Consider the following 19,700-nt stretch of genomic DNA (forward strand, 5'->3'; position numbering starts at 1 on the left):
GTATAACACTTTGGATGTAACAGACAAAGAAAAGGCAACAGAGAGAGGGAGAGAGAGGGGTGTAGGAGTTGTTGGGAGAACAGATACAGTGATACATGGCTGATGAATATTTTAAAGGGTCCTCTGTTATGTGAAGAGGAAGAAAAATGAAGACACTTTTTTGCTATAGTACAGCTGTAGTAGGAGGATCTCAGGACAAGAGGACACACTCCGAGACTTATTCCCAGGGAGACATGGACTTTTTCTCCATGTTTCCAAATGAAATTTCACTTTCATTTCAGAAGAGAAATGAAGCCATTGTAGTAATAACCAAAATATTATACAAGTACAGTATGTTGTGTTTTTATTTTATTTTATATTTTATTTTTTTCTTGCAGCTCTGGTTTTGCAGACTTTGTTTTATCATGCAAGTCAAAAAAAACCTCTTAGCCATAAATACCTCTTAGATTCCTTTTAGAAATTAATCTTCTTAATGAAGAATGGGAAATTCAGCTGTACATTTTTTTGTAAACTCAGAACAGGCACTTAAACGGGCACTTGCTACAAAGGGGAAGTGTGGAGTTTGTAAGACTTGAGGATTTACCAGGTGGCATTAGTCTAATGAAAAACACTATTGAGGTGTGTTATGGAAACCGTGGGGTCCGACAGCTTTTGAGTTTGTCCCATATTGGAAGACAAAAGTTAGGATCTCTCATCTCTTTTGTGACTATTCTTTTTAAAATTCGTCTTTCAAGTCTCCCAGTTTTATGGAAGAGCAATATTACTTTGCTGGCGTAACCCTTTTAACTGTGATTGTATCCATGGCAACAACCCTTTGGCATGGAGGCAAAAGGCTGGATTATTTCTTTGCTTTGACTGGAGGAGTTCTTTGGATTATAAAGACTTCTGTTTTAGTCAAGTGAAACAATGATAGATTAGAGATGATGCCACTTTAACACTCTTTTGGTGCACTCTCATCAAAGATCAAAAGTAGCCATTGGCCTTAATACACACAATAAACCAACTCATAACAGTAATAGTACATTTAGGATTTTAATATACAGTTTTCAAGATAGAGTTCTTTGATAAACAAAGGGACAGTTTTTGGCTATATAAAAAGCTATTTAGAAACCAGTGACTAGACTTAGAGACAATAGTGGCCGTGTGCTTACATTTTAAGGTATCAAATACAGACATATTTTGCTCAGAGTGAAGAGGATACTCACAAAGTTCAGAATAAACGTCTCACTGACTGATTTACAAGAATCACTTCATCAATAGTTTGAACCACGTTACTACACACTGAGCCATTTAGAATGAGCTACACTCCCAGAAATATGCAGGAAAAAAAAAAGTTAAGTAGGTTCAGGAGGTCAGTTTACGCACGAGTCCCATCAAGAAAACAGGTGGGATTTCCAGACGTCAGCACACTGAGATGATTTAATGGGAAAAACTCAGCTTGTGCAAGGGCATATAAAGTAAAACCCCTAGACAGGTTTACACATTGATCCACAATACCTTGATAGTGATGGCAATAAAAAAGAGTTGTCAAACAGGCTGTGGGGCATTATGTTGCAGAGCTGCTGTGTTCTTGCCCATTTTCCTTATTAACATGGAGAACTGCAGGCAGTGCCAACCAGAGGCTACATCCACCTGGATCTCTTGGAGCTCATAAACTGGAGTTCATTAGAGCCAAAGGGCTGCTGCCTCGAGCTGGGGCACGAAAAAAAAAACCGATCCTTTATCCACAGTTTCTCTCCATAGTGTACGTGTATATTTTGAGTATGGCTGGCCCTGTGTGCTGTCAAACCTTTCATGATTTATGTTTTGTACTAATATTCTTCTCCCTGTACTGATGGAGCCGAGAGCAAACTGACCTCCGCGCTGAGAGAGGCTCCCAGAGATAGTGTGCTACTACCACAAGAGCACAAGAGACAGACATAGAGAAGGTGTTTGGCAGTGCAGAATCGTACGTGAAAGATTCATCGCAATATACAGTATACCAATGAACATCACACCTGGGTCATTATGGAGTTCACCACCAATATGTCTCAGTTATAAACATTTAAAGAATGAAGATTTTTTTTTTTTAATTATGTTTAACAAACAAAATTAAGGTTTTTAAGACTAATTTTAATCATCCTCAAAAGTCCTCTTCATACATCTCATGGTAACAAATGTCTGGGCTGTTCTATTTTCAGTATAACTTCAATTTACCTGCATTGTGATAAGTGAACATAGTGGTTTGAACCTTGTTTTGACCCAGGTCTGATTAATAGGATTAAGAAAACAGATTTACAGTACAATACACTTGTAAATTTATACACTGTGAAAAACATCTCATTGATTCTCCTTAAAAACCCAAGTAATGAAACTGCGAAGGGCATTAGAGGTCAAGAATTTTACACTGTAAAATTGACTGTTCCCTGCATCCCTTAGGGCTGTTGCTACGCCTGCGGCTTTTTCCATTCTTGCACAACACATATGCAGGTTACAATGATAACAGAGGCAGAATTTCTCAGTAATAACTGACACTCACACTGGATTCTCCATTTCAGACTTATGTAGACAAAGGTATCCTCTTATTTCTAGCTGGCAACTGTTGATTTTGTTGGCAGCAATAACATCTGTCACTGGAGGAGTTTCTTAGCTGTAGCTAACTAACTAAACTAACAGCAGACTCTGGCTGACTTTTTAATCTTTCTCTCGGACTCATCTGAGAACGGGAACCCTATAAAGGTGAAATATGCACTAGATGGCTTCAAACATGATATTGTGATAAAAGACTGAAGCTAATGCTGCATGTCCTTTGCATAAAGTCGGAATTTCCACAAGCTGATGAGCCATGTAGATGACATAAGGAAACAACACTGTGTTGCTGCATAGGACTAGGTAGTCCTAGTAATCTAACATCAGACTTTTATTTTGTTGGAACAGTGTTGTTGCTGCGTGTAGCTGCCAAGCAACTGTCATTCTTAATGAAGGCGGTATTTATATTCAAAATTGAGATGATCTGTTTGAACTCTGTCTGTGGTTCAGTGAAACTCTGCATTGATTTTTTTTCCCCTTTTACCTCACTATTGTTCGTGTGTTCCAGAGTCACTGATAACTGCAATCTGTCTTCTTGACCAGAAACATACCACGCAGCTCAATTACTTGTGATTCTAAGTCGAACCAATGGATTTGTTGTTTACAGCGCATTCATCATAAGAGCACCAAAGAAAGTGTACAGTATATATACAGCCCGAAGTGTAAGGCGTAACATGATACAACAGTGTAGTGCAGATATTCATTTTCAGTCCAGTTCGCACCGAGTCCATCCCTTTCAGTCATATTCTACCGTGTTATGTTCCATTACGTTCCACTTCATATTCACTTCACTCAATTTAATCTGTAGTGTGTCATCTGATTCCATTCCACTCCATTCAACTCTAATGTGATTTCAATTAGTCCATTCCAAACCATTTAATTCTGCTCAAGTCCATGTTGTTGTTCTCTGAGACCAGCCCAGTTATGTTTGAGTCAGCTGGAGATTTTTCAGTATACAGTGTAAGTGTTGTGTACATTTGGATTCTCCAATGCAATATCTCTTCTTTGTGTTTTCCTCTTGCAAAGTGTCATTACTGTTGAGACGCCCTGCGCTAGTTTAGTTATCAGAAGCCTTGTTCCCATGTGTGCACCATTTTATAAACTGTACATTTGCAGCTGATGTAGTCTGTAAACTGAGCCCTGTACATCTATAGGCAGTGTCAGTCTACTGGATACTGTGTTTGAATTATTGTACACGGTTGCTCTCTGATTAATTAGTTAAGTCCCCATAATTTCACCAGTGGCACATTTGGAAGGTGATTGGCATTGATTAATTAATTTCCCCCTAAGATTTGACGTACAGAGTTTCCCATACATAAATATTATTTATGGTGGCCAAACACATTTATCATCACAAACTGTTTCGTTAATTTTAACTTACTGTGACATATTCTGCACAATCATTTGTGCATTGTACAATATAAATATCCTTTATCTGTCACTAATAGCATGAGGCCAGCAGTTCTGTTCTTCTTAGTTTCTCTGCCTCAGAATCAAGTTAAATAAAAGAAATGAACTTGATTCAAACCTCTTGAGAGGAACCAGACATCAGAGAGGTTAAGAGACCATCCCAACTGTCCAAAGATATTTAGGCGAACAAGGTTTACAGAAGGGAGGTTTGTAAGGTTTCAGGCAGGATTACTAAAAATATGTACTGACCCTGTTTTAAGAGCACCCCAGGGCATGACTGAAAAGAAGATTTTGCTTTTCGTTAGCTTTCCTGGGAAATAAGGGTTATACAGTCACTGTAAATGTACAGTATTATTATAAGCACTGAAAGTTGAGGACATAGGACACTGACTGAATGTGATTATTCAGTGCCCAACTCCCATCATGCACCCATTTAAAAATGTGACCAGACTAGGTAAGGCAAATCTCTCCTAGCCAAGTCTCAGGACTACTAGCCACAGGCAGATAGCAGGCTAGTGAAATCTCCATCCCTGATGAGGAATGTCAGTTTAGCAGTTGGAGCCAGCAGGTGTGTAGTTACTCAACTCCCTGCGGATGGTACTGAACGGCGACAGCTCCAGCTCGGTGGTGCACTCGTGCTCGTTATCGTCACTAGCCGTGGCTGAAGAGGGCGCGTGGTTACAGCAGCAGCAGCAACAGCAGCAGTCTAGGAAGGCCCTGCCCAGCGGGCGACACAGGAGAAGCAGCAGCACCGGCGTCACAGCGGCCCGACAGAAGAGCAGCAGCTGGGAGAGAAGATGGAGTACAGACATGGTGTGCTCAGGAACACCGGCCGCCATGTACGCTGAAACTATGTTGCAGATGTTCTCAGGCACCACACACGCACCGTAGACGATTGCCAGCGCCACAACAGTGCAGTTCATCTGGCTCTCCAGCCTGATCTGCTTCTTGTTGCTGCGCACACTGGCCTGCTCTGCACGCCGAATCTTGCGCGCGGTTACCAATGAGCACCCAATGGTGAAGAGGGTGGGCAAGCAAAAGTAGCAGCCAAAGCACCACCACAGCCGCGCACCCTCGTAGGTCAGGCCCAGCACGTAGAGCATGTCAGGAAGTGAGGTGGATATCCTGATGATACAGCGTTCAACAGGAGGCTCGTCTGGGATTCCTGTGTCCTCTGCCACCATCTGTCGAATGAGGAGCTCCGGGAGGGCCAAGAGGAGGGCACCGATCCAGATGACAGCAAGCTTGGCAGTAGTCGACGTGCAGTTCTCGATCATCTCATAGTACATCTGGACATTGGTGGCCGCACGGAAGCGGTCGATGCACAGAGCGCACAGGGTAAAGGTAGTTACACCCAAAGACGCCACCTGAAGAAACAAGCAGAAATCATTTATCAGGATTAAAGCCACTTTAATCAGTGAGTTCAATGAATGTACAAGCTTCTGTTTTGGTGGCTCGCAGAGGCTCTTTAAAGATGCACTGCACGATTGCAACATGGAGCTGCAAGAAAACGGTTTAATAGCTTTAAACATTATGCAGGAAATGGCACTAGGCTGCAGAGGTGAGGAGCTTGAACTAACAGTAGCCTCATGTTAGTGATGATCTACAATTAATTCAACTGACAGATGAGCAATACTGATGTGAGACTTTAATAAGTTGTAGTCAAGGTTGTCAGGTCCCCAGTCTTTAATGAATACAAGAATAACAAGGAACTGACTAAATTATATCCAGTGTAGAAAATGTAAAATGTTATCTCTCAGAACCTTAAAGACGATCTGCAGGTAGATTCTCTTGCATCACACACAAACAAAGTGTCAACCACCACCTCCACATAAATAAAGAGCAGAGCACACAGTAATGGTATTGGCCTTCAGGTGCACATGACACTGGTGTAATTACAAGCAGTGTAGCAACAGGACTACAATGTAAAGCTGTAAGCTGCTATTAATACGGTGTTGCATCCCTGAATGTGTGTGTGTGTGTGTGTGTGTGTGAGAGAGAGAAAGAGAGTGAAAAACATACACACATAGCAACTGAGAGGGTGGATTAAAAGCTGTCAGCACTGCACTCGCTCATTCAAATGTATTTTCACACCCCTTATTCAATGGCAGTTTTTTGAATTAACAAACTTCTTAAACATTCCACTGTTTTCTTGTTAACGTCTCACTCAGAACCTTCATGTAGCAGCTAATTACCTGGCATTGCCTCCACGTTTGTCGATGTATAAACTCTGCAAATTGTCAACGAGCGCACAAATTTCCTCAGCATGTGAAAGCATCTGTTGGATTAACAGTCATTTTGGCAGAGTGGGCACCCTGCAAAATATGCCTCTGCAGCTGGAGTGTGTGTGTGTGTGTCTGTGTGTGTGTGTGTGTGTGTGTGTGTGTGTGTGTCCTTATATGAACCAGTTTCTTCTATGATTTTGCCTCCAGCTCCAAATCTGCCAGAACAGCCACTGATCCCCCTGCATCCTCCATCCTGTATCACCTTGCTTACCTTTTCTCCCTCCGTCTCTCACTTTTTATCTCCTCCTCGCCTCACCCTCTGTTCCCCTTTGTACACCCCTCCTTCCTTTCCTCCCCTGATTCCTTTCCTTCATATCAAATTTAATTACAGCACACAACTTTCCAGATGGCCCCAGTGAGCCACGGCTTTAGTGCTCTAAGCACATACTTCCTGGACAGATATAGATGTACACACACACACTGACCCTCTAACACACATGGAGGTCATAACCAGGCTAATGAAGGGCAACCAAACGGAACAGCGAGGGGTAAGTGGGGTAGACAAACCGCCTACAGACTCCAGTGCTCTGAACAATAACTGTGATCAATGTGACCACGTTTTAGACCAGTTGGGTTTATTACCTGACATCATGCCACAGTCTTTTAACTATAATTTTAATGGATTGTTTTTAAATTTAGCCAAAGCAGAACAATCATTATTTATTAGGTATTTAAGTGATGATTTTTTGTTTTTTTTAAAGAAACTTGAAATTGATTTAAGCCAAATGTGTTTGTGTGAGCGGTTTATTCAAACTCTGGGCGGATTTTTCCTTTGGGAGATTTGGCCAGATGTCAAAAGTTGAGTGCCCTTGGCAGGTGTTGTCATCTTACAGCTAGTCACTCATGCTTGGAAAGCCAGGCACCAGAAATCAAATAAATGCAGGAGACTGTGCAGCAGTCTTGAGCTAAGCTCATTTTCATCAATGTCTACAGGTGGAATAAACAACCGATAAAGTAAATTTTCTCAGAGTCAGTCATGCTCAAGTAAAGCTGCAGGGACAGGATTTGCATTTGTTTTGTTTGCACAAGCTACAAAAATCTTGCATCACGGGAAGAAAGACTGTTAAAACTCTGCCATCAGGCATGTTGACCCAGTGAAAAAGTTCATAATTATTTACGTCATAAGAACAAGCTGGAGTCTTAAATATAAAGTTCTGTTGTTACTACTCTGAGTGAAATAAACACTACATTTATTTCAATGACCAAATGATTTGAAAAAGTGGGCTGAGAACTGAATTCAGATTCAGTAAAATGTTATCAAACCTCATCCCTACATCCCAATCTTTCTTTTTTTTGCCCCTGATAGTTTTCTGTTTATACTGACGACACCATATGCAAATATGATATTTCTATATTATTTATCTGTATTTTTTATTTTTTTTGATTGTACCCTGGTGAGTTTTGTGTTACATTCGTGACAAGATGAGTGTCAGTCTTTAGCTGTAATGGGGCAAAAGTTTAAGCAGGATTTCGACAGCGTCGCTTTGTCTCCAGCATGAACAAAATACAAAGATAGAAACATTTCACCTGCAACATGTGGCTGAAATGGACGCAGAGCAACTCTGCTCACTCTGACTCAGTGTGGATACCTTTCACTGAAATTGCTGCCTGCTATTTATTCCTCCATCCCCGTCCAGTTTATTAACTGTAATGTTTCATGTCAGAAATATATTTTAGTGTTTATACTGCCAGTATTAACTGCTAAAAAGGCCTTAATTTTCTCACGTAGATTAACCCTACAACCCTTTATTTAAATAGTTAAAGAAGTATCATACCAGGCTCTACATGTGACCCACTTCTTTTTCCATGAACATGCACACCAAGCACACCTGTATCTCCATATGTGGTGGTTGTATGCAAACACACACACACAACACACACCTAAACCCTCCTGTAGACATGGACAGGTGCTTGCACATGGTGAATATTTCATGGCTTGAACAACAGGGCTGGAATGGCTTTAAAGGCTGTCAGCCCAGCTTTGATCAGCGTGTCAGGGAGGAGAGCAAGGGCAGGACGAACAAGCATAGCTTTGTACTGCAGGGGAGATGAGAGAGAGAGAGTGTAAGAGTCAGGCCTGGTGGGGTGATGAGGGTCTGTGTGTGTTTGTGGAAGGGGGTTATGCAAATGAGGGAATGAGAAACAGGAACAGAAGAAGAATGGGAAAGGAAAAAGAAAGTAATGAGTGAGTGGGAGCAACTGAGAATCAGAACTGAGGGAGTGAGAGTGAATAGAGAACAATAGCAGAGGAACACATCAGTGAGTTAGACACAGCCCAAAGTGACAGGAGGAGAGAAATAAGCCATGACTTGTTCAGAATGATTAACAATGTTAATGTGGCATTTCATCCAAACAGCAGCCTTGACCCTGTCATGTTCGCTTTACCTGCTGGCAAGAAACAGGCTTGCAAGCCTCAGGGCTGGAAATGGTACTTCTAAAATATTATCATTTAAATCTTACTATTTTTTTAACAGTAATGCAATAATGTGGAAAACTCTGCTAAGCTTAGCTTAGCAGAGGGGTAACAACTTGTCTGGCAGTGGCTAACTGCCACAGTATATTTCCCAGAATGTCAAAGCAGTCCTTTAACATACAATTTTGTGACTTATTTGTAAATTGTGAATGCTATTATTCCAAATATTCCCTTTGACCTTGGTCATTTTTCAAGTAAAATTTCAAAAACACTTGTCATAAACTGACTATATACAACTTGTAAAGCAGTTTCATACAGTTTTTCCTCTTCATGTCATCTACTTCTTCTCAACCTTGGACTTCAAGGGCTCAAAAGAAAAAAAAAAAAAAGGAAAAAAGAGAGAACATGAAAAGGACTTTCATCTGTAACATATTTTTCAGGTTCTGGCCGTCTATGTGCGCAGCAGGTGAGAAAGACATTTTCCCCTGGTGCTGTTTTTAATAACAGGCCATTAACTTCATGATTAAAGGTCCTGTGAGCTGGTGGCACAAAGGCCTTGTGTTATTAATTGGGTCTTAACAAGGACTGGTGGAGCCTGCGCAGCCATACTGTGACGACAGCCACTGTCAGGGGTAATGGGTGTTATCTAGTGATGAATGGGCTAATGTGGAGACACAACAACACACACACACACAAACACAGCCTTATAGTAATGAGCCAGGGAAACAAAGGGTTATTCCAGCTGCAGTCCTTTTTTCTAGGTTGAGTGTGTGACCCAGTGCAGGCTCCAGCAGACCATAACTCTAACCAGAGAGACCCTGCCACTGACAGCCACCATCCGTCTAACAGCTGTGCTGTGTGTCTGGGAGAAAAGAAGAAGTGTTGTGGGTTAGGATGCACACCCATATGTGAGAGAGAGTGTGTGTGTGTGTCTGTGCATGTTCACATTTATGCAGAATTATTCAAATCTACATTTTATTGTGGATGACGTGTACATATGAGTGGGTGTGTCTGCCTGTGGGGTTATGGCAGACAGACTGGCTCAGTCCATCCTTGTGGGTGGATAAAGATTCTTCTCCAATGATGTTAGAGCATAGAATTTTAAAAGGCCGCAGCTAACATATCTGTTACAGCATCTATTGTGCTGTATGGTACTGTGTTGTATTTTGCTCTGTTCTAGCTTCCACTCCATGTCTCTGAAGCTTTCAAATAGCATAAATAGGGAGTATCAGTCTTGTACTTGGTGCAAGTACCTGGTGATGACCACCAAGTATTACTTAATGGACCATGTGTTGGAAATGTTTTCATCATTTGTAGCTGTTCAGGAGCCTACACTTTTATTACATGATGTTCCTCAGCAGAGGGAGTTTGCCCTGCTCGTTGTCATGAAACTGGAAGCTGGTCATATCAGTTACCTTAGCTTAGCTCTACAGCTCGCTGATTAACACTAATTACACTAATTAAGTGTAAAAATGATAAGTTGTGGTTTTATGGGGCAAAAACTTGCCAATCAGTTTCTTGGCCAGGCGCAGTAACTTCCTGGAGTCTTGTTGTCATTGTGAGCTGAAAACCATGTTACGCAACTGAAAGCTTCAGAATGGACTTTGTGCTAAGACTGTCTACTGTTTCCAGGGGAAAGCAAACATCAGTCCATTTTATTCTGTTCTATTCTAAGGCAAGAAGAAGAGAGGAGCTGTCTCCACCAGCTATAGAATTCAAGAATAAGTAGGGCGAGCACCCACACAATTTTTCTCCCTGGTCCTTTCTTTTCTTTAATTAAATTAATAGCAACAATCAATTACAGTATTCTCCTCTATTCTGTGGCTTTCTGTCTCAGTCTTTCACAGTGTGTCTGAGGCAGTTAATTCCAGACAATAAATTTCTCTTCCATTAAATTATATCCTGACCTGTGGCAGATTTCCCCTGGACAATAAAAAATGTATTCTGCTCTCGTTGTACAGTGGCTGCTGGAAAGTCTTATTCCAGGTCATTGATTCCTGCCTGGAGTGTTATGTTGGCGGCAATACAAAATGCAATCGCTCTCATAGTCTTTTCCATTCTATGAGGGCTGGCCACATGCCGGCCTGTTGTGTGTTTATCTGAAAGTGATATGCTGTTCTTTTTAATTTCACCAACATACCTAATTCATAATGGCGATCATCCAATGAATATTTCATATTTACAAGGATAATTATCAATTTGGTTAATTGCATCCAACAGCAAGCCTAATCTCTGCTTCGTGTTGTTGTGTGGTCTTGTCTCATCATACAAAACACAATATCTACTCATCCGCGGACAAAGAGCTGACTGAATGGACTCACCATCATGCATTATGTAGAGCCACTAATTATATATCCTGAATAATTTACATATCTTCCAATTAACCATCACTCGCGTGCCTAATAGACGGGCTGAGAACACAGAGGGCACGAGATCTAGAGTGTGTGTTTGTGGACTTGTGTCTGTTGCTGCAGTGTCTGTACTGTAACTGTATGTGTGCACTCAGCGTATAAGCTCAATTGTGTGTGTGTGAGTGTGTGTGTGTGTATGTGTGAGTGTGTCTTCCCCCTGAGGCTCGCTTCTAATCACAGATAGCTGATGCAGAGCGAGAGGGGGAGAGAGAGAATAAGCGAGAGAGGGAGAACAGCCGTGGGCAGTGATCAGTGGAGAGAAGGCCATCCCACCCATCTGGAGTATCAGCACACCCTACTGACTTTGTGCATGTGTGTGTGTGTGTGTGTGTGTCTGCTGCTAGATAGTTAGCTAGATAGAAAGACAAACAGTCTATGGGTGTGTATAACAGTGTATAGTCAGAGTGAGGCTGGACCTATTTTCATTGATTTTCTTGATATAGGAAGCAGGTGGACATTTCCAGAGATACCATGAAGGTTTAGTAATAGTAATTATATTGGGTGATAGGGAACGGTATCATTTTTCAATGTATGATACTAGAAAGAAAACTGTAATTGCATGTGGGCTTTCCTGGTCCTGTGAAATTGCCTTGTATTCCTGGACGCTGCACAACCATGCAGAGCAACTAAATTTTGTAATTCTGATCATAACTTGAACATTTGTGCTTGTGCGTGCGTGCATGTGTGTGTGTGTGAATTGGAACTGGAAATGAGAACATGTCAGGCTGATGCATGTGTTGCTATTACCACCAATTCTGACACAATACATTGGTCTTCCTCTTGCCCCTCTGTGGTTCCATGCGCCCCTGAGCGTCTCTTTTCTTCTTCTTCTCTCTCTGTTTCTAACAATCTATTGCTCTATCACTTTATCCTCTTTAGCCTCTTTCCTGCTCTGCTTCAATAGTCTGTTTTTCTCCCTCTCTCTCTCTCTGCCTGCTGAAGCCCACTGTACCATAGTAAAGATAGCCTACAGTTTCTCACTAAAGGGTATTGTACAGCGCAGTAGAAACCAGATATATAAATGAGACAAACAAACAAAAGGGATGTATACACCAAATGGTGTTGAGTTGAGTTAAAGTTGTACTATATTATACATTTTTTCCACATCTCCTATAAACCAATATGAGCCACTATGGCTAAAACTATATTGCATATGGTATCATGGTATATGGCGGTACTGTTAGTGGAACTGTCAGCATAACGCTAATGAGAGAATGCATCCTCAGGGAGTAGATTTATGTCCAATGATGATGACTGGCAATTAGCTGTGAATCAGGTTAAAAAGGGTGTGAACACAGCCATGTCTGTCGACTAATGGAATCAGGCTGCTGCAGTTTCAAAATAATTGTATGACAACTTCATGAGCGGATAAATCTGACTCAAGGACTGGGGATGGGAAGGAGACAAAAAAGTTTTTAAAATCACTGCATTACAGCAGCATAGCTACGAAAGAACCTTGACAAATGACTCATTTCCCCCCTCTGGCTCATAAAATGCTTACTGCACTGGTTATTTGTTATTGTAACCTACTTTCGAGTCTTATCCTAATCAACTGCCAGGTGCAAAAACCCAATTATTGCCCATTAGCTTTGCCTGAATTTGCTGCTCTGTGCATCACTGCCTGGAGGGGTCGTGTGCAGTGACAGCAGCATGAAACTGGAGCGTATCTGAAGTAATGCAGGCTGGCTTTAGCTCGCATTTTAGTTCTCGTGCAGCATTCTTGCACTTTTCCTGCCGTGTTTGCTCACATCTCACACCTAAAATTGCTTTCAATAATTCCATGCACTTACTAAACACCAAATAAAACATGGTTTACTGAAGGCAGCACTATGGGAGACTCCTCTCTCAGCGGACACTGACAGATTATCTGTCCCACCTTCTCATTATGCACGCACACGTTAAGTTGGATTTCCTGTTTGCATAAAAGTGCCTATGTGTGAGAAGGTTGCGTGCATGGGCAAGCATGTGTGCCTGAGTATGTGTGTCTTTATTTCGGGCCGAATGTTGACGTCCCTCCCGTAACTGAATTTGGGTTAAGTGAAGAATAAAGTCACTCCATAGGGTGAACGTGTGTTTGTGTGTATGTGTGTTTCACTGAATGTTCCACAGGGAGAGCGTGAGCCCCCAGGCTGCATTACTCACGGCCTGTTTTGACACATGCATGTGCACACTCGCAGACACACACACACACACTGAAGGAACTGTGAACTCAGACAGGCCCCAGTGCACATTTCCTGATACATACAAAATGCATATTCACATGCTATGATAAATGCACAGTGACAAGTGAATACCACACACACACACACATTGTGCATTAAGAATAGCCATTAGAAGAGTGTTATTAAGGGTATTAAGTAATATCCTGTGGTCCTTGGGTAGTCCATATGCAGTAACACAGGTAGGGGGCCTATTTCTCTCTGATCCCTGATAATTATAACATTTGCGCTCACAAGGAGTTTGTGACATACTGTACCACAGAGAAATATGAATTAGAGCCCATTATTATAATGTATATTGTATGTGGTCAGTGAGGAGGGTGCAGTGCAACATATGAGCAGTATCTACTGATGTGGAATCATAGGCTGCTGCAGGGAAACGCTCTCAGTGGCCCTGTGGCTTTATAACTTTTGACACCAAAAAACAAAGAATATCTACTGAAACTCTTCCTCAGTGTTAGGTGAACATGAGCTGACTGGTAGGCTGTGAGGCTGTTTTTATATTTCTCCAGTTTTGGTTTCATTTACTGCAGAACTATCAGCGGCAGCAAGCTTTAAGTGAGAGGCTATACACATGCATTTCAAAAAGCATTGCTTTGCCTTGGATTTATAAGTCAATTTCACACTGAAATTACTAACTTCTATTGCTCCGGAAAGTGGTCATCACATCTGTCTGGAGGGATGTTTGTGAAAATGACTTTTCAATCAAAACTATCAGAGCTTTTCATTTTGTAAAAACCAAAGCTCAACGTCTCCAAATTACTAACGCGTGCAAAACTCATCATGCAGGCAATACGATGACGATAATGTACTGTTCACCTGCTCATATTACCACTCCATTATGAGACAGCCCTCCCTGTCTGTAGGCGTCTCTTGGGGGTGGGGTGGGAGCTGAATCCTGGTCACCTGTTCCCGGCTATAGAAGCTTGAGAAAATCAGATTCTCTGTCTCCTGATGTCTAGTCTTTTCTGGATTTGGGAACACTTGCTTTTCTATTTTTGCTGCACCACAGAGAAAATCTTTCACTGACTCATGCACCTCTGACTCCACCCGCATGTTCATTTATTCCAGTTTCGTCTGATGTAGTTTAATTTAAGTTGAATTTGGGTTAAGATAAACCTTTAAAATGATGTGTGTTGTCTCCTCTCTTTGTCTCTCCTTAGGCCAGGTTGTGACAATGGCCATTCAAAACAAGCTTAAGGCCCCTGAGCTGGAAACCCCTGCTCTATACAAGAGACCCTTTCAGGTGAATCTGACACTGGTGTAATTGCAGTAAGCACACAAAGGGAAGGCATTAACATGGTGTAAACAACCTGTCTAGCATCCCTCCACTACTCGTGAACATAGGTGTGTGAAAGACAAACAGAAAAACAAAGACAGGGAGAGACAGAGAGAGAGACAGTGTGTGTGTGTGTGTGTGTGTGTGCACCTACAACGTTTGCTATTACCTATGTATGCACAGGCAACAGGAGAAAGAGTGTTAGATACAGTATAAGTAAGGGTGAAAGGGAGATAGTGAGCTACTGCCTTACATCCTGGTGTGTGTTCATGTGTGTGTGTGTGTTGTCTACGTGCCTTGAGGGCTAGGTGAGGTTCTCTCTCTCCAGCAGCAGCAGGTGTACAAGTGACAAACAGAGTGTCCTTGTTATCGGCTGTGGTGACATCCTATAGCAGTGCCTGTGTGCTTTCTGGCCTGAAACCCAACCCTGAGCTCAACTCTTTAAGTCCATCTACACAGACAACAACAGTGTGAAACCTCTTTTTCACAGCCTCAAGTCCAACAGATGATGTCTGTTGTCATGACACTGGTTGAACCCCATTTACCATATGACATCTCTACAGAAGGCGACTTCAGGCATCGCTTCAAGGCATAATTTCAACATACCCTCTACAATTTGAAGTAACTGTCCATGAGACAGAGCAGAGTAAAAACACAAATTAGAATAGAATTACCTCCACATAGGGCACCACTTTGCAGGTGAATTCTCCCAGCAGCCAGGACTTGGTCAGTTCATGGAAAACAACCATGGGCAGGCAGAAGAAGATGAGCACAAAATCCCAGACAGCCAAATTAGCCAGCAGAGAGTTGGAGATGCTCTTCATGTAGTAGTTCTGGCACACGATGCACAGGATAGCAATGTTGCCCGCTATCCCCACGAGGAAAATAACCCCGGACACGCAAGTGATCGCGTACGCGCCATAAGTCTCACTTGTCACCGGGTAAAAGGGGTTCCTGATCTCTTCCCCGAAATCCTGCGAGTTGGGAGGGGTGATCGGCGTGGCGTCCCAGGGGTTCTCCTCTCTGAAAGTGAAGAACTCGGTCCTCCTGGTGAAGAGGTCAAAGGGCATATCGGTGGAGGTGAGGGCCACCGGCTTGGGGATGGGTTCCCACGGCGACGCGTGAGGTTGAGCCAAAAACACTGCGCTTTTGTTCAGCCGGTTTCTCCCCCTCTTCCAGGCTTTCTTCTGCTCGTCTTTTGTGCCTCTCTTGTGCCTGTCGCCCTCCTCGGGTCCCCCTCCTCCATCTCCCAGGCCCATTGAAGAGGGCTTAGCCACATTGTAGTGTCCACCTGCTGGCGTCCTCGTACTACTAAGACCGCCATTCAACTTTATCCTCTTATTATGGTGGCGCGTCGGGTCCCAATGAGGAACGGCGTTGGGATCCTCCATGGGTGTCACAGTCCTATTGAAGTCGCGTTTGTTGTGTCCAATTCGCCTAATTTCTCCTGCAATTACCCTTTTCCAGGCGTGAGTGGAGTTAAGGGTCCCTCGGATTATTGCCCGCTGCGCCTGCAGTTCCGCCGAGGACGCACCTGTGGCATATCCCGCCGAGAGCGCACGGTCCCAGGCTTTGTTTTGATGACTCTCCCGCAGTGACCCATGGAAAGTCCGGGCAGAGTATGCGCTGGTGTTGCTGTCCTCTTTAGTTCGTACTTCTCCATTGTTTCTCAGAGATAGTAATACATGTGCATGGGCTAGTAACACAAATAACGTCCTAGTCGGCAGAATCTGCATGGTCCAGGAATTACTGAGCTCAGTTTTAATCCTCACAAGTGCATCCTCATACCTCTGTGGCAGCGCGGGGATACTCTTCCATTCAGTCAACACCCATGTTGGAATCAGCACAGAGGGGAGCTCGCGGTTTCAAGTAAATCGCTACATTCGCGGCGTGAGCTCTGCAGACTTAAGTTACAGCCCAATTTCTCGTGGTGCACTGTGCGCTGCAGCTGCAATAATCTCCAAGCCTCCTCCCCGAGTCACTCCCGCTTCCAAAGTCTTGACATTACCGAGCAGCGCAGCGAATCAGAGTCCGGATCCAGAGAGAAAGAGGCAAAGAGAGGTAGAGAGAGAATTGTTGCATATCCACACACCCGATCCGCACAGCATCCAGTTTCCAGCTGTGGGTAATAGCACCCAGAAAGAGTGTGTATGTTGGTGCGTTAGTTCAGTGGGTTGGGTCGGCTGGCAGCAACAGCAGCAGCGTCAATGCGGTGCAGTCCGGGTAAAGCCCACTAGGTTGTGATGCACGGGAGTAGAGAGGAGAGGGAGAGTGACACAGAGGGAAAGAGGAGGGGTGGAAATCAGTCGCTCCTCTCTCTGTTTCTCGTCCATTCCTCCTCTGCGACCAGTGTCTCTTCCCCCCCTTGCTTTCTCCTCGTGTAAGGACCGTGCGCTGGAAGAAAATGGACTCCCCTGGCGGCTAACCCCGATCTGTCACTCCTCATCCATCATGGAGCATCCAGCAGCCCCGGAGCAGACTACGACTACAGCCCCCACGGCAGACCAGCCAGCCACGCCCGACAAGACGTGCTAATCATTAAATTACCCAGTTTTTAATTTTTACGCACAGACGGCGCTGTGATATCTATGCGATCGGACAACAATTAATTCATCAATATTTGATGTACTTGTCTAATTTGTTTATAAGATAGAGATACATTTATAATCTTTTGATCTTCTAACCATGTCCCCCGTGTCCTTTTCCATCAATGGGCCCCCTGAATCATTCAGGTTCACCCTCCACATCCTCAGCGTGCACCAACATGTCTGAGAGAGCTCTTCATCTGGTTTCTGGATTGATTTCATGAACATTGATTGTGGCTTATTCCATAGCTGCACGCATCAATAACTGCAGCATATCTCCATAAAAACATGCTCATCCATAAAAAGAGTGCCTGAAGTCACTGAACAGGCCGATGAAACTAATATTTGACTAAACCCTATAGGCTTTATTAAGAGTCTATAAGAAGAATGCAGACTGTAAAGAAAGTGAGCAGAGAATTTTCAGGGGTATGTGGCTACTGTGATTAAATATAGACACACATAGAGATATGCAGGCGCACACAAAACACAACCTGTGACTAAGTACTGCATGTCCAGTAGCTCAGTCAATAATTCAAGAGACTCTCAGGACTAAATGAAATGAGCATATTATGTTTTAAGTGCTCTTAGAACTGTAAGCAGACCTTTCACACTGCTGGAGTCTCAGACCACAACCTGCAGTTTAAACCAAGTGGGAAATACAGAACACATCCTCAGAAGTACAAGAATGTCCACACAACACGTGTTGAAATGTGCACACACACACACACACACACACACACACACACACACACACACACACACACACACACACACACACACACACACACACAGCTGAGTATGCAAACACAGAAATAAATGGCACATTTACAGATTTTAGAAATTGAAGTATTTGCACATGCACTGTACAAACACAAGCATGTGGTTTTAAACAAATACAAATACGTACATATTTGCAGTCATACTTATTTGTGTTTGTGTGTGTTTTCTGAAAACATATGCAGGTACTGAGAGAGTCCGAGAGGGGGGAGAGTGAATTGGCAGACACAGCAGACATCTAGCTGGTGACCTTCTACATCAAATAGGTGATCAGAGCCAATTCCTGCCAGGGGAGCACACACAAACACACACACACACTGTCCCCCTCACACACAAACTCCACACATTTTCACACAGCCAAGTTTCACCACGGGGGAGAATACTGAAGATAGATAACTTGAGTTACTCCTGCCAGTATCTTCATCTGACCTTGATTCAACTTGAAAGACATGATACTACATGTAAAGTAGCACCAAGAAAATTCGACACAGTGCCGTAGGTATTTTGGATTCAGTAAAAGTTTAATGATCCCTGTGGCTAATGTGAGTCAAATAATATACAATATCAGAGTAACTAAGAGTCATGTGGTTTGCCCTGTGTAGTTGTTGGAGGAGAGGAGGGGATTTCTCATTCACTTCTTACAATTCTTTGCATGCATGAGTCCGCTGAAGTAATGCATGGCTATATTTGAGTTAATGAAAACGTGATTTTCCCCTTTGACACTAGAACGAGTCCTTTAACTTTGAGCTAATCCCAGCAAAGCTAATCACTCAGTAAAATGTTCAGCATCGGTCGCGCTTCACAGGTTAAATCCTTCGCATTACACTGTGTATCTGACCTTGAAAATACCACCACAGCAACTTACAGTACCACTTTAATCAGCTGGAAGGAACAGGGCAACACTTCACATGTAATTATCATTGTGTGTGTGGTCCTGGGAGACTCTGTCAGTTGGTGTGTGTGGGTGTAGATAAAGAAGAGAGGTTCTCTCGCTGGTGTATGCATGCATGGAAACACTCAACGGTCCAGACACAAAGGGACATCAAGGGCACACGCCATGCGTGTATGCACATGAAACACAAATAAGGGAGAGAGTGCACACGTGCACAGCAGGACACACACACAGTGAACAGTCCTGAGTTTAGTAGGGCATTCAGTCGGCAGGAGGAACATGCTAAGGCCATGAAGATTTCATGGACTTCACTATATAGTATGTGTGCTGTGTGGAAAATAAATTATACACACACGTTAATTCATGCGCACACACACACACACACACACACACAGAAATACACAACAAAAACTGTACCAAAATGGAGAAGTGTGCAGAGACAGATACAGGCACCCCATGAGCCTTCACACATGCTAAACAAAACAGACAATAGACCCACACACCGCAACACACACACGCAAACGAGCCCACTTTAATGAATTATAGAAGCATTCAGTTTGGTTATTGTACAGGAAGCTCCTGTAGGGAAACAGTTTTCATGATTATAGCCATCTAAATTATTTACGCCTCCACCTCCCTGTGGTCTTTTCTGTTAAAGTTATTTTTCTAATCAATGGAGGGGTGGACATTTTTATTAGTCAGTTAGCCTGTAGCTGCAATTTGTAAAACCATGTCACTGTGAAACTGTGTGACATATATATCATAAACTGTGGATATAAGTGAGTCAATTAAGTCTTTTACTGAACTCACTGTCAAAAAAAGACTTCATAGCCATTGAGCTGTTTCCTCTGCATTTGACAT

The 19,700-nt window shown here is 42.9% G+C and overlaps 1 protein-coding gene across 1 annotated transcript; it reads right to left on the reverse strand.

Moving 5' to 3' along the window:
- Positions 1-1,025: 1,025 nt before the first annotated feature.
- gpr37b (G protein-coupled receptor 37b) lies at positions 1,026-16,766 on the reverse strand. Its single transcript, XM_041029689.1, has 2 exons — positions 15,260-16,766; positions 1,026-5,345 (listed from the first exon to the last, which is right to left on the reverse strand). Exons 1-2 carry the CDS (start codon positions 16,319-16,321, stop codon positions 4,527-4,529), a joined length of 1,881 nt encoding a protein of 626 aa, XP_040885623.1. The 5' UTR covers positions 16,322-16,766; the 3' UTR covers positions 1,026-4,526.
- Between the last annotated feature and the right edge of the window lie 2,934 nt (positions 16,767-19,700).

Source organism: Toxotes jaculatrix, chromosome 22 (assembly GCF_017976425.1).
Source record: "Toxotes jaculatrix isolate fToxJac2 chromosome 22, fToxJac2.pri, whole genome shotgun sequence".
Taxonomy (NCBI): domain Eukaryota; kingdom Metazoa; phylum Chordata; class Actinopteri; family Toxotidae; genus Toxotes; species Toxotes jaculatrix.